The 14,589-nt window shown below is 39.2% G+C and overlaps 1 protein-coding gene across 9 annotated transcripts in view; it reads right to left on the bottom strand.

The window, feature by feature from the left end:
- Positions 1–14,589, bottom strand: part of LOC132819834 (mitogen-activated protein kinase kinase kinase kinase 3) — a 416,845-nt gene that overhangs the window by 60,599 nt on the left and 341,657 nt on the right. For 8 of the 9 annotated variants that reach the window (XM_060831692.1, XM_060831690.1, XM_060831689.1 and 5 more), the window contains 3 exons: positions 8,399–8,570; positions 2,870–2,991; positions 704–745 (listed from right to left, as the gene is read on the bottom strand). In XM_060831692.1, coding sequence (XP_060687675.1) covers positions 704–745; positions 2,870–2,991; positions 8,399–8,570 — 336 coding nt within the window. The remainder of the gene's footprint in view (positions 1–703; positions 746–2,869; positions 2,992–8,398; positions 8,571–14,589) is intronic. The other variant, XM_060831686.1, reaches the window with a different exon arrangement.

Here is a 14,589-nt window from a genome sequence, read left to right on the forward strand (position 1 = left end):
AATGTCATTGAGGTGGAAGACCAGTCACAATCTCTCAATAACAGAATGAAACTAAAAGGCCAAATGGACAGCTTACATTTTAAAAGCCTAAGCCAACAACAGAGTCTACATTGGCATACTTTCCGCATTCTTTCTTGAGAAGTAGATGTTACTGGCAAGATCAGTGTTCGTTATCCACTCCAACAGACCTTGAACTGTGGTTTTCTGGCTATTTCAGAGGGCAGTTGACTACCAATCATATCGCTGTGGTTTTGTAGGAGCAGGAGGCCAGGCTAGCTAAAAGCAGACTTCCTTCCCTATAGGATAGCGAACTCAGTGAATTTTAATGACAATCAATGATCAGTATCATGATCATTATGACTAAGACTAGCTTTATATTCCAGATATGTGGTCCATGGGTATAGTGCCATTACCACAATACCACTATCTCCCTATCTTCCTGCGGTTGTCTGGCTGCAGCATATTATGATATATTGAGTGTCAGCAATTGAAATCAAAACATTTGAGATATTTTCTGATGACCACAGAAATCTTCCAGAAGTCAAAAAATGAACACTACTAACAAACAAAGCTCATGTGCATGCAGAATTTGACTCTGGGGAGATTTTTATCTGTCCAGTAAAATAAAGAAATTGATGGAATTTAATTCAACAAAATATAAAATAATCTCTTCAGTCATGTCACAAAATTTTTAAATACTTACATGCACCTTTGGGGTTGGAGGAAGACCATTGCTAATAGGTTTCTGTAAGGGGAAATAAGGGAAAGAAAAGTATATAAATACAGGTTAGGAATAAGAAAATAAAATTATTCCCTTGCAAAGTGATCAAAGTCATCAGTATTCAAAGACAGAAAGATTGTCAAACTTCTCATATTTCCGAACCAATTTTACTGCAAAGTCTAAAATTACAACTAACATTCAATCAAATCAGCTTAGTATTTCATAAGCTTTCTCCTGATCTATTGTTTTTCATCACTTCATGATGTCCCAATGTCATGAATGACGTGCCATGTGACTGCCATAATGGTAAACTACCCTTCCTCATCCTTCACAAGCCTTTGATATAGTTGATCATGTTACTTTCTTCCAAAATTTCTTTACTCTGGCTCAACTGGATAGGTTTGCTTTCACTAGGATTCCATTCATATCTCCCCAGCCAAGATCACAGAATCACCCACAACAGCTTTTGTACTACCTCTGCTGTCTTGAGAGATCTATCTCGTATCCACACACCCTCAGAAACACCATCGCAAAGAAAAGTGCTGATTTCCATTTATAAGCAGGTGTAACACAGTCAACTTCATCATCTCTTCCATCCCCTCCCCAATGTTTCTAAATTGCAACTTGACCAAGCTTTGCAGATTGACACATCACAAGGTTCAGGACTACACACTCATCGACATACTAAAGTTTGGGGCAGATGTTACAGAATCACAATGAGAAAATGTTATCGTCCGAGGTTCTTTAGACATTTTATAGCAAGTGGCTGAAAACTGTGGCAGTTCCTCAGTTAGTGCTTTACAAACACAGAAAAGGTGATAGTAAGTAGTAATACCACTGGACAATGTAATAGCCTAGTGGTATAATCACTAAGCTAATAATTTAGAAATCTAGGTAACATTCTGGAGACCTGGCTTTATATTCTGCCATGGCAGATAGTGGAATTTAAATTCAATAATAATCTGGAAATAAGAGTTTAATGGTGACTATGAAACCATTGCCATTGTCAGGAAAAACTCATACAGTTCACTTATATGCTTTTGGGAAGGAAATCTGCCTTCCTTAGCTGATCTGTATTCATGACTCCTCCACAATAATGTGGTTGACTCTGAACTGCCCTCTAGGCAATTAGGGATGGGCAATAAATACTGGCAAAGCTAGTGATACCCATGCCCCATTATTGCTAGCCTGTTAACCCAGAAACTCAGGTAACGTTCTGGGGGATCCAGGTTCAAATGACACCAATGCAGATGCTGGAATGGGAATTCAATAAAAGAAATTAAATCTGGAATTAAGAGCTTACTAATGACTGTGAAACCACGGTCAATTATCAGAAAAACACATCTGGTTCATTCCTTTAGGGAGGCAATGAGTTGCAGGGAAAACCTAGATAGGCCAGGGACACAGAAGTTGTACCAAATGTTACAGCAGGATGGAGAAAACAAATGGCAAGAAACCAGTGTTTGAGCATTGCCAAAAAGATAGCAGGAGGACCTACAGACTGACAATTGCTGAGTGTAGTTTTGGGACAGGTGGATAGGCGGGCTACGTACGTGTAAAAAGGGTATCACTGCGGTGGGCTGGAATTTCAAATGTGCAAATTATAGTGCACATTTGACAATCTAGTCAAAGTTTAAGCTGTATGGTACAATTATTCAATTCCAAATCAAAATTACCATAATTGAAAGCCAAAATTTGTCCATCTTTACTAGGCCAGTTAACAGTAGATGACAGGCTGTAATGTATTTCACACAGGATAGCAATTGCACTAATTACAAATGCTACCAAACAGGTATGGAAAACAGCAAATGCTTTACCTCAAATAAAAAAAATAGCAATCCTGAACCAACTACTTAGAGAATAGAGATAACTGGTGAAATAAGTCAACCATAGAGCCCAGATAGGAAATAACACTTAAATGAAATGAATTCAGGAGGGAGAATTTCAAACAATTACATTCACATTTCACAGAAATAATAACACCAAATTGATGTACAAGAGGTACCCTTTCATGCTTTCCCTTCATTCTCTCTGAACAGGAAAAGGCTATACACTGCTATAATAAGAATTATTTTTAAAAGGTTGAAAGTATAAAACTATTAGCAACAGCAAATAACTGAAACTTTACAAAGTAAATTGAATGCTCACGGGGAGATCTTTTTTGTCTTTCCTTGGAGGAAGCCCTGGTGGATAACTACTTCTATTGTCGTATAGTTGCTGAGGACTGCTGTCTTTCTCCCCGTTCACCTGGATTGCGCTCACTCCATTTCCTAAACAGAAAAATGCATTATTTCAGCAAGCACAAACATGTTGACAGAATTGGTCCTGAAAACACAAAGGTTTAATGTTACATTGCAGAGGCAACCTGAACCCACCTAATCACAAACTTAAAAAGGGTGCCCTATGACAAGGTACTGTTTACCTTCCTGAGTGTCTACCTTATCACTGACAGGACCTTCAAAAAGAAAAACCTATCAAGTTAATCTTCTAGTTGCCAGATTGTAACACAGCTGTTCCAGAAAAATGGAAAAGCTGAGATTCTCAACAATGATTAAGATGCGAATTGTCCAGTGTTAATGCTTCTGTTCTCATCTCATTGGATGCTTTGTTGTTCCATTTCTTTCTCTAATTAGGAATTCAGGACATAACGCTGCTGCAAAATATGACTAGAAACAAAAAAAAACGGCAGATGCTGGAATCCAAAACAGACAAGCAGGAGGCTGGAAGAACACAGCAAGTCAGGCAGCATTAGGAGTTGGAGAAGTCGACATTTTGGGTGTAACCCTTCTTCAAAATGTGACAGCAATCATACAGAAAAGCTAAAATTCAAAGATGGCTTAGCAATTTCCAGAACAGATTCACCATCCACCAAAATGATGTCAACTAGATTAAAGCCCAAGGATTGGAAGTAGAAGGGGCAATGCTCTGTTCCCAACATCAAATGTATCAACATCCCAACATTTAACTCAGAATGAAGATAAACCAGTGGCTTCTGCAGCTGTGGGTAGATGAAGACTGTGACCATGGAAAATAACATGGCCACATTTTATAGAACAAGAAAATTTAAATAGGTCAAAAAGTATCTTCAAAAGGATAACTCTTCTGGGAGGCAAGTGTAAACTTATAAGGCAGGGGAATGGGACCCACCACTTTAATCATCTTTTGGTTTTAAAAGTTAAAATAAACATTTATATAACTGATTTGGATGTGAACATAGGAGATATAGTTAGTAAGTTTGCTGATGACACCAAAATTGACAGCAAAGATTACCTCAGAGTACAACAGGATCTTGATCAGATGGGTCAATGGGCTGAGAAGTGGCAAATGGAGTTTAATTTAGATAAATGTGAGGTGCTGCATTTTGGAAAAACAAATCAGAGCAGGACTTATACACTTAATAGTGAGATCGTGGGGAATGTTGCTGAACAAAGGGACCTTGGAGTGCAAGTTCATAGCTCCTTGAAAGTACAGTCGCAGGTAGATTTTGGTATGCTTTCCTTTATTGGTCAGAGCATTGAGTACAGGAGTACAGGAGGTCATGTTGAAGCTGTATAGGGCATTGGTCAGGCCATTTTTTGGAATATTGCGTGCAATTCTGGTCTCCCTCCTCTAGGATGGATGTTGTGAAATATGAAAGGGTTCAGAAAAGATTGACAAGGATGTTGCCAGGGTTGGAGGATCTGAGCTACAGGGAGAGGTTAAATAGGCTGGGGTTGTTTTCTCTGGACCATCGGAGGCTGAGGAGTGACCTTATAGAGGTTTATAAAATCAAGAGGAGCATGGATTGGATAAAAAGACAAGATCTTTTCCCTGGGGTGAAGGAGTCCAGAACTACAGGGCATAGGTTTAGGGTGAGAGGGAAAAAATTTAAAAAGGACCTAAGGGGCAACTTTTTCACGCTGAGGGTGGTGTGTGTATGGAATGAGCTACCAGAGGAAGTGGTGGAGGCTGGTACAATTACAACATTTAAAAGGCATGGATGAGTATACGAATATGAAGGATTTACAGTGATATGGGCCAAGTGCTGGCAAATAGGATTGGATTAGGTTAGGATATCTAGCCGGCATGGACGTGTTGGACTGAAGAGTCTGTTTCAATATACATATGGATTACTGTTTATGACATAACACATTTTGTGGATTAATGAGCTAAGTACAATTTATAAAATCCATTTGTTGTACCTTTTAAATTTTTCTTCTCTTCGAAAAGGCTCGTATTATTTTCTTGCTTTTTTGTTCAAGTCTTAAAGGCATATACTCCTTGCTGGGTTAACACTATGAATATCAGTCACATCCCATAACTAATCAAAATGATCATTGCATCCCACTCAGCTATTGCGCCTATCATCACCAAACTATATTGGCTCCTAGTCCACCAATATTTCAGTTAAAATATGGATTGTTATGTTCCATTAGGTCTTTAACACACTGTCAAGCTCCCAACCTCACAGAGAAACCTTGCACAGACTCCCGGCCTCGCTGTGAAGTCCAGTGTAGAATCTCAGTGAAGCTTGGGGCAGACTCAGCTGCTCCATCTGCTTTTATTTTTTTCTCGGCTTTAGTCCGACTGTAATGCTGAACTTTTAACTTTATTTTTCTAATGGATGCCCGAGATTCTTTACTTTGCACCTTAATACCTAATAGACTGTGCCGGAAATGACGACTTTGTACCCTTTTCACTGTACTCATGTATCCCTGAACTTGAGTACATGTGACAATAAAACCTAATTCTAATTCTCTTTATAATTTAAAAATAAGACGTTCCCAATTATGATGGAGGAGAGGGCATTTTCCTGAGGGTTGCAAGTCTTTGGAATTCTCTTCTACTGAAAGCAGTGGAAATGGGAGTATTGAATTCCTTTAAGACAGAAGTACATCCTTTTTTAATCAAAAATCCAAGGTTATTGTGGGTTAGCAGAAATGTGGAGTTGAGGTCAGGAGCAGACCAGACAGGCCAAATGTTCTACTTCTGCTCCAATTTTATATGTTTGCATTCCTAACTTCTCTGCCTCAACAAACTGTTTGAACTTTGAGTTCCTCCAACTTTAGCCCATTTAACATTCCAAACTCTCTTTGCAGCATCACCAGCAACATACTTCCAACCTCCTACGCCCCAACCTGTGAAATTACCTCCAAAAGCCAGTCTGCTCCTTCAAGTCCTTTAAACCCAATCACCTAGAGCAACATTTCAGGCAGCCCCTCTCAGAATCTCCTACATTTGTTCGTTGTTGGACTTTGTCCGATTGTGCTTCTCTGAAGCACATTGTGTTCCTAATTAAAGTCACGACATTAATGTGAGTTGTTATTGAATTCGTAAATGGTGAGTGGTGATAAATGTTGCCCAATCTGCCCTCATTCAATATACAACGCATGCATCACCATGAGATAAAACTCTCAAAGACTCAGATCGGAAATGAAAAATGATCACTTGAACAAGATATTAGAGAAGCTCAGCAGGTCTGGCAGCATCTGTATAGAGAAATCAAAATTTAACGTTTTGGGTCCGGTGACACTTCCTCAGAACTGACTGTAGCTAGGAAAATGTCTGTTTATATGCAGAAGATAGGATGGGAGGGGTTGAGAAGTGAACAAAAGGTAGGGATACAGCCCAAAGAGAGAGCAGAACAATTGGATAGACAAGTCGATAATGATCTGGCTGGGAGGGTGAAGATATTAAATGGAGACTGTTAGTAGCTAACAATATGTAGTATGTAATGGAAGACCAGGTGATAATAAGGCCTGGTGTGTGGGGCAGGGGGCTAGGTCACTGCAGCAAACATGAGACAGAGATGTTGCCTAGAGACCAAGGTGGTGCGTTAAAGCCGCAGGCAACTGGAAGGTCAAGGTCACCCAGTCTATGCTTTGTTTCCCCAACGTAGAGGAGACCGCATTGTGAGCAGCAAATGCAGTGGACTAGATTGTGAGAAATCCACATAAAGTGCTGCTTTACCTGGAACATATATTTAGGCACTTAGATACGGACGAGGAAGGAGGTAAATGGGCATGTGTTACACCTTTGGCTGTTGTAAGGGAAGGTGCAATGGGGCTGTGAGGTGGTGATGGAAAAGAAGGAATAGTGGGCCAGGGTGTTGTGAAGGAAACAGCCCCTGCGGAAGGGGCCGAGGCAGGGCAGGAGAATGTGTGTCTGGAGGTGGCATCTTGCTGGAGGTGGCAGAAATGGCTACTGATGAACGCCTGGATGTGGATGCTGGTGGGATGGTAGGCAAGGACAAGGAGAACCCTATCACTGTTGCAGGAGGGAAAAGAGGGGGTTAGGGCAGAAGTGCCTGAGCTGGGTCAGACCCAGTTGAGGGTCCTGTTGACAATGGTGCTGGGGAATTCAAGGCTGAAGGTGGTGGACATTTTGGAGGCTCCCTTGGCGAAGTTGGTCTCACTGCAACATATGCGATGGAGACCGAGGAATGGAATGGATTCTTTGCAGGAAACAGGGTGCGAGGATGTATAGTTCAGGTAGCTGTGGGAGTCGATGGGTTTATAGTGGATATTAATGGTTAGTCTATCCCCAGAAATGGAAACAGATATGTCAAGGAAGGGAAGGGAGGAGTCAGGGATAGATCAGATGAAAATGAGGGTAGGGTGAAATTGGAAGCGAAATTAATGAACTTTTCCAATTCTAGATGAGAGGAGGAAGCAGCATTGATGATCTCATCGATATATTGGAGAAAGAGTTGTAGCTGCGGGCCAGAGTAGGACTGGAAAAAGGAATATTCTATGTATCCAGTACTCCAGCAAAGCTCAGTGCAAGCTAGAAGAACATCACCTCATTTTCTGCTTGGGGACCTTGTAGCCCTCCAGACTTAATATCAAGTTCAATAATTTTAGGGCTTGAATTTCCCCATGTCGTAGTCCCCCAACCACACACACCCCGCCTTTTTAGAGTCTGCCATTACTCACTATTGTTATCCACTAACAGTCTCCATGAACAGCTATTCACCCTCCCAGCCAGATAATTATCGAATCTTTGTCTGTGCAACTGTTCTTCTCTCTCTTTGGGCTCTATCCTCACCTCTCATTTATTCCCTAACCCTCCCCCCCCCCCTATCATCTGCATTAAAAACAACTTTCTCCTAGCATCAGTTCTGAGGAAGGGTCACCAGATCCAAAACTAAGTTGACTAGTTCTCTTCACAAAAGCTGCCAGAATTGCTGAGTTTTTCCAGCAACTTCTGTTTTTGTTTCTGACTTACACCAACCACAGTTCTTTTTGTTTTTATTAAGATATTAGAGAACTCTTGGCATCTGTAAAAATCACAGAACTCAGGAACCTCAAGACAGAATGGGGGAATCAACTGGAAATAGATGATAATTTATATTCTAAATTAAGTTTAAAGAAAAACAGAACTGACCTTTCAACCTTAAACTTTTTCCAGCATTATGTTGCTTTGAAAGCAAATTGTCGAGTTATCCAAAGTTATTAAATTTCACACCCATGCTCATGGCAAATTAAAAGAAAGATGCTTGATACAATGGAAAGCTGAAATCAAAATGTTTCAGCTACGTCTATTTGTATTAGATGAAGATGAATAACTGGTGAAAATTCAAACACTTTGCTGGTAATGGAAAAGTCTTACTCTCACCAGCCCTATCATGAGAGCCTTCCAGGCATCTCTTTCGTTGTTTAAAGACTCCCACTTAGTCTTCCATCTCACTGTCATTACCTAAGACACTGGTCCTGATATAACTACTGTTGGGAGGTAACCGTGGAGGGGGAGGTCTTGGTGGCACTTGTGTACTTGGCCGTGCAGGGCTGTCAGATGGACATCTCTTGATTGTGCCTTGATTCTCTTCCTCAGGATAACTGCTTTCTTGTGGTACGTAGATTGACTTTGGCTGAATATAATAAAAGAAAAATAATTTTTTTTAAAAAAGACAGCAATTTTTGAAAGTTTCAGATCTATCAAATTTCTATAAGCCTAGCACTTGCTGATGTGTTATTTTTACACTTAACTGTTTTTTTTCTCTTAACGTAAACAAAGAATGAATACAGGTTTCAAAATGACCCTCAATTAATCAGTTTCTGCTAATTCTAAAGATTTTTAAGACAAATAATCAGTCATCCAATGAGGTGATTAGAGCTATAAATTTATTGCTACATTTACCAGCTATTATCATTCCCAAGACAACCATCATAGAATGCTCATGAGTTTGTGTTGAAAGCAAAAGGCATCTGAAAAATTTAGCTGACGATAACAGATTTTAAAAATTCTTTCATTAGATGGGAGTGAAATTGGCAACCTGATCTTTTACCAATTGTTGAAATGACCGGTCCAGTTCAGTTTCTGGTTGCTGACAAGATTCCAGGATGTTGACAGTGAGATATTCAGGATGGCAATACCATTGATTGTCATGGAGAAATGGTTACATTTTCTACGGCTGAAGATGGACATTGCCGTCACTCGTATGATACTGAACAACCCAAGCCTGAATGTTATCAAAGTCTTGAAGATGTTTTAGCATGTTTGGAGTTACAAAAGACATTTAACATTATGCAGTCATCAGTGTACACCACCATTTATGATCTTATGATGGAATAAATTTCACTGATGTAATAGCTGAAGGTGACTGGGCTCAGGATACTACCTTGAGAGATTCTTGCAGCATCTCTCAACTGAGATGACTGGCCTTATAACTATCACAACCATATTCCTTTGTGCTCGGCTGATATTCAAACCAGCTGAGAGATTTCTCTTTTGTCTCCAGTTTTGTTAAGGCTCCTTGATATCATACTCAGTCAAATGCTGCCTGACAGTCAAGGACTTTCACTCTCATCTCAGCTCTCAAGTTTAGTTTCTTTGCCCACTCTTCAACCACAACTGTAAGAATGTCAGAAGCAATGAGGCTTGGTGGAATCCAACCAATAGCTAGTGAGCAGGTTATTGCTGAATAAATGACACTCGATAGCATTGTCAAAAGACACTTCCCATCACTTTACTGGCAATCAACTATAGACTGATGAGGCAATAACTGGTTGTACTGGATTAGTCTCATTGTTTGTGGACAGAACATACCTGGTCAATTTTCCACATCACTAAGTAGATGTCACTGTTGTAGCTTTTCTCCACCAGCATGGCTATGGGTACAGCTAGTTCAATCAATTTCTATATATTAAAAATATCAAGGGATACAGGGATTGTGCAGGAAAATGGTGTCATAGTAGATCAGCCACAACCTCAGTGAAGAGCAGAGCAAGCTTGAAACTTCAAGTGGGCTTCTCCTGCTCCTGTTTCTTAGTTTCTTCTGCAGGAATGTTGTCAAGAGACCATAGCCTTTGCAGTTTCCTGATAGAGGGGTAAGCCTGTTTGTTGATTTAAGGTTAATCAAATTAACTTGAACTGGTGATCTCAGAAGATGACAAAGAGAGATTATCTACTCATTACTTCTGGCTAAAGATGGCAGCTAATACTTCAACCTGGTCTGTTACAATTTGTACTAGCTCTTCCATCAATTAGGCTGGATAAATTTGTGAAGCTTCCTTCTCCAGTCTTTGCCACCATTTACAATCGTAGGGGGCAAAACTGCAGAGTTTTGATCTGATGTATTGGAGAAGGATTGCTTAGCTCTGTCGTGTGCATGCTAAATTTGCTGTTGGCGTGCAAGTGGTTTTGTGCTGTAGCTTCATTAACACCTCATTTTTAGGCATGCCTGCTGCTGCTCCAGCATGTTCTCCTGTACCCTTCATTGAAACAGAGGTGATCCTTGGTTTGATGGTAATGAGAAAGCAAGGGATATCCTTGGCTTTGTTTGAATACAATTCTGCTGCTGACCTACAGCACCTAACAATGCTCAGCTGAGTTCATAGATCTATTCTGAATCAATCCCATTGCAGCATACAACACAAAATTACCTTTCTGTTCATATGTTTTTCAAGCTTAATTGCCAACGAAGAGCTAACGCTCATACAATAATTCAAAGGCCCAAATGAATCATTATTCGTAAGGCTGAATTATAGACACCAAATGATTTTGAGTTTGGTCTATGCTTAATCAGCATAAAATTGGTCTACCCTCAATTAATCCTGACCTCAATATTCCAAACAATGAGTAAACAAAAGCAACTAATAGTCTTCTCTTGATTTCTACCTAGCATTCTGGCATAATTCCAGACATGTACATAGACCAGTAACAGTGGGTCTGTTACTGATTTCTCAACAAGCATGAGGAAACGTAGACTGTTAAACTTCTCTATTTCACAGATAAATTTGAGCCCTCGATAGAGTCTATTAAGATGTTTAAGAAAATTATTACATACAGTTGCAAAGTCAAACATACCCTTTGCACATTTTCAATATGCAGATGATAAGAGGTGAAAAGTAATTCCATCAAAAAAAGTGTTTCTTTTGGAAACCAATAAATATATTAGCAACAACTAGGCCTAGAGAGGATCCCAAGGCAACACTATTTTTACTTAACTAAACCCAAAAGTCTTTTTATTTTAAAGGCATGTGCCAGGTATTGCATTCCAGATGCAATTCCATTGGTCAAATTACCATTTTGAATCAAACACACACTTTATTCATACACTATAGTTAAAATACAATAAAAGAAAGATAAAATAATTGGCTTAACTGTAACTCTATCGAAATGCTTAACAAAATAAGGGATAACTACTACTAGTTAACTGTTCCAATATAGTAACATCCCATAAACACACCCTTGACACAGGTGAATTCAATAAAATAGATTATCTCACATGTAATTCTAGCAAAGGGAAGAGAACCCCAGCTTTTAACTATAACAAAGAAAGGAATTAGAGCTTTCACATCCAGCTTCATGACCCCATCAACAACTGCTACTGAAAGCTAAAATAAAAATAAAATTTTGGTTTTGTGGGAGCTTGACCCCACCCATTCGGGTGGCTTTTATTGTCCCAACTTAAAAAAACCCAAAGATCTCAAAAGCTTTTTACTTTACTGGCTTGAGCAGATTGCTCATTACCTCTGTCTAAACCTGTCATAATTAAAATAAAGGACAAAATAGACCTTCTAAAGCCATAGTATCATTACAGTTGCTAAGTTCATAAGCTCAATGAACACTGATTCAGTCAATGGCAGAACACAGAGTTCCCATGGTATACAGACGCAGTGCAAACATCTACAGTTTCCTTGAGTGGCATATTCTGAACAGGCTAGCAATACCAAATCAGTGTGAGGCATAACATTGCAATCGATACCTTGTATCAGCTTTGCAAAGATGAAAGAATCCTTCACTGTGTATACGGAAGAACACATAGAACTGTTTGTACCAACTCACTCAACCATTTGGCCAATTCATGTCATGCAGAACTTTGAATTTCCTAGCTACCTGCCATAAAACAGTGTCCAATGAAAATGGGAGTTCTTGAAGAAATAGCTAAACGATCTAAAACATATAATGCAAATGTTCAGTGACATTTGAGGCCTCAAGACTAACGCAGACACACATACTTGTAAGCTAGACAAAGGGACTTCATTTATTGCAAAAGTATACTTAATTAATGAAAAAATCTTTCCATACAAACATAGAATTAAGCTGTTTTAGTGACTGTGTAGTTTTTGCATATAGAGAACAAAAAACCTATCGCATTTCTTACTTATGCAAGATGTTACTTACAAATACATGAGGCACCAAGGACATTTGATAACTGATCGGAGGTTAAACAAAGGGACTTGAAAGTCTTCCTCAACGAGGATGACTATATTAACAATATATACACTGCACTTACTGACACGTCCAAATTTACATCTACTGGTTCACTCATATTAGCTACAACTAAAGGAGGAAGTGAGGACTGCAGACGCTGGAGATCAGAGTCAAGAGTGTATTGCTAGAAAAGCACAGCAGGTCAGGCAGCATCAGAGGAGCAGGAAAATCAATGTTTCAGGCAAGAGGTCACATGGGAAGTTAGGAAAGAAATTGCAGGACCCCTACCAGAAACATTTATATCATTTTTATCCATGGATGATGTGCCAGAGAACTGGAGAGTAGCTAACATTGTGCCTTTATTTAAGAAAGGCTGTAAGGAAATGTTTGGGAACTATAGGCCTGTAAGACTGATATTAGCGGCAGGGGTCAGTTGTTGGATGTGATTCTAAAAGATAGGAATTACATGTATTTGGAGAGGCAAGGACTGATTAGGCGTAGTCACCTTTTTTTTTTGCAAGGGTGATAGTGTCTCACAAACTTCATTCAGTTTTTTGAGCAAGTAACCAAAAAGATCAATGAAGGCTGAACTGTTGACGTTATTTATGTGGACTTTAGTAACGCCTTTGACAAGATTATTAATTAATTATAATCAATCAATCAAAGTTAGATGTTATGGGATTCATGGTGACGTTATCAACTAAATACAAAATTGGCTTGACAGTAGAAGACAGAGGTTGGTGGTGCAGGGTTGTTTTTTGGACTGGAGGCCTGTGACCAGTGGTGTTTCAGCGGTACTGGGTCCACTTTTGTTTGCCATTTATGTAAATGATTTGGATGAGAATACAAGAGACAGATGACACAGAAATTGGTGGTAGTGGACAGTGAAGAGGGTTATCTAAGATTACAAAGATATCTTGATCAATTTGGTCTGAGGAGCGACAGATGGAGTTTAATTTAGATAAATGCGAGGTATTGCATTTTGTTAAAACAAACAAGAACAGGGCCTATACAATTAATGGAACAGCCCTGGGTAGTGTTGTGAAACAGAGAGACCTAGGGATACAGGTACACAATTCTTTGAAATTCATTGCTCAGACCTTTGAGTATAGGAGTTGGGATACCATGTTGAGTTTGTATAGAACATTGGTGAGGCTTCTTCTGGAGTACTGTGTACAGTTCTGGTTGCCCTGCTATAGAAAGGTATCATTAAACTGGAAAGGGTTCAGAAAGGATTTGGCAGGATGATGCCAGGGATGGAAGTTTGAGTTATAAAAATAGGCTGGATAGGTTCAAATACTTTTCACCGGAGCGTAGGAGGTTGAAGGGTGACCTTACAGAAGTTCATAAAATCATAAGGGGCATAGATAAGATGAATAGCAGGGATCTTTTCCTTAGGGTAAGCAAGTTCAAAATTAGGGGGCATATTTTTAAGGTGACAGAAGAAAATTTTGAGGAGGACTGAGGGGCAACTTTGTTTTTGTGTGGATGCAGGAACAGTTACAACATTTAAAAAGCATTTCGATGAATACATGAAAAGGGAAGATTTGGAGGAATATGGGCCAATGCAGGCTTAGCTTGAAGGGAAATAGTGTCCCACAAACTTCATTCAGTTTTTTCAGCAAGTAACCAAAAAGATCAATGAAGGCTGAATTGATGATGTTAATTATATGAACTTTAGTAACACTTTTGACAAGATTGCTCTCTTTGCAATTTGACACTATTGTAATTCAGTCCTGATAGTGCAAGACAAAAATATTTGACATCATGTATTTTTCTTTGACAATGTATAAGTTGTCTATTAGCAAGTGACTAATTGTGATGCTCATTTTATTCACAAAATCACTTCAAACATACAGCATGAGGGATTCTATTCAGTTTCTGTAACTTTTTTTTAATGCACCTCTATCTATGGTAACTGCCTTAAGATTTAACACATTCCTTAGAGTGGAGCCGTGGACTATGGAATATTCCTACCTGTACCAATTGAAATATGTATCTTCAAACCACTCTCAGGCTGGCACCACTTTATCAAAACAATTTTCTCCTCTCTTATGAACCAGACCAGATATCTTTGACTTATAGACCAGAGGTAAGTCATTAGATTTCTTTCACCCTACCGCAACTCTCAATGACTTAAAGTGTCCCTCAAAGTATCCTACTTTTATCATGCTTTACAATTCATCCTGACTCCAAAATCTATGGATGTTTCCATGTAGAGTGTCTGAAGA

The sequence above is a fragment of the Hemiscyllium ocellatum genome, chromosome 10 (genome assembly GCF_020745735.1).
Source record: "Hemiscyllium ocellatum isolate sHemOce1 chromosome 10, sHemOce1.pat.X.cur, whole genome shotgun sequence".
Classification (NCBI taxonomy): Eukaryota; Metazoa; Chordata; class Chondrichthyes; order Orectolobiformes; family Hemiscylliidae; genus Hemiscyllium; species Hemiscyllium ocellatum.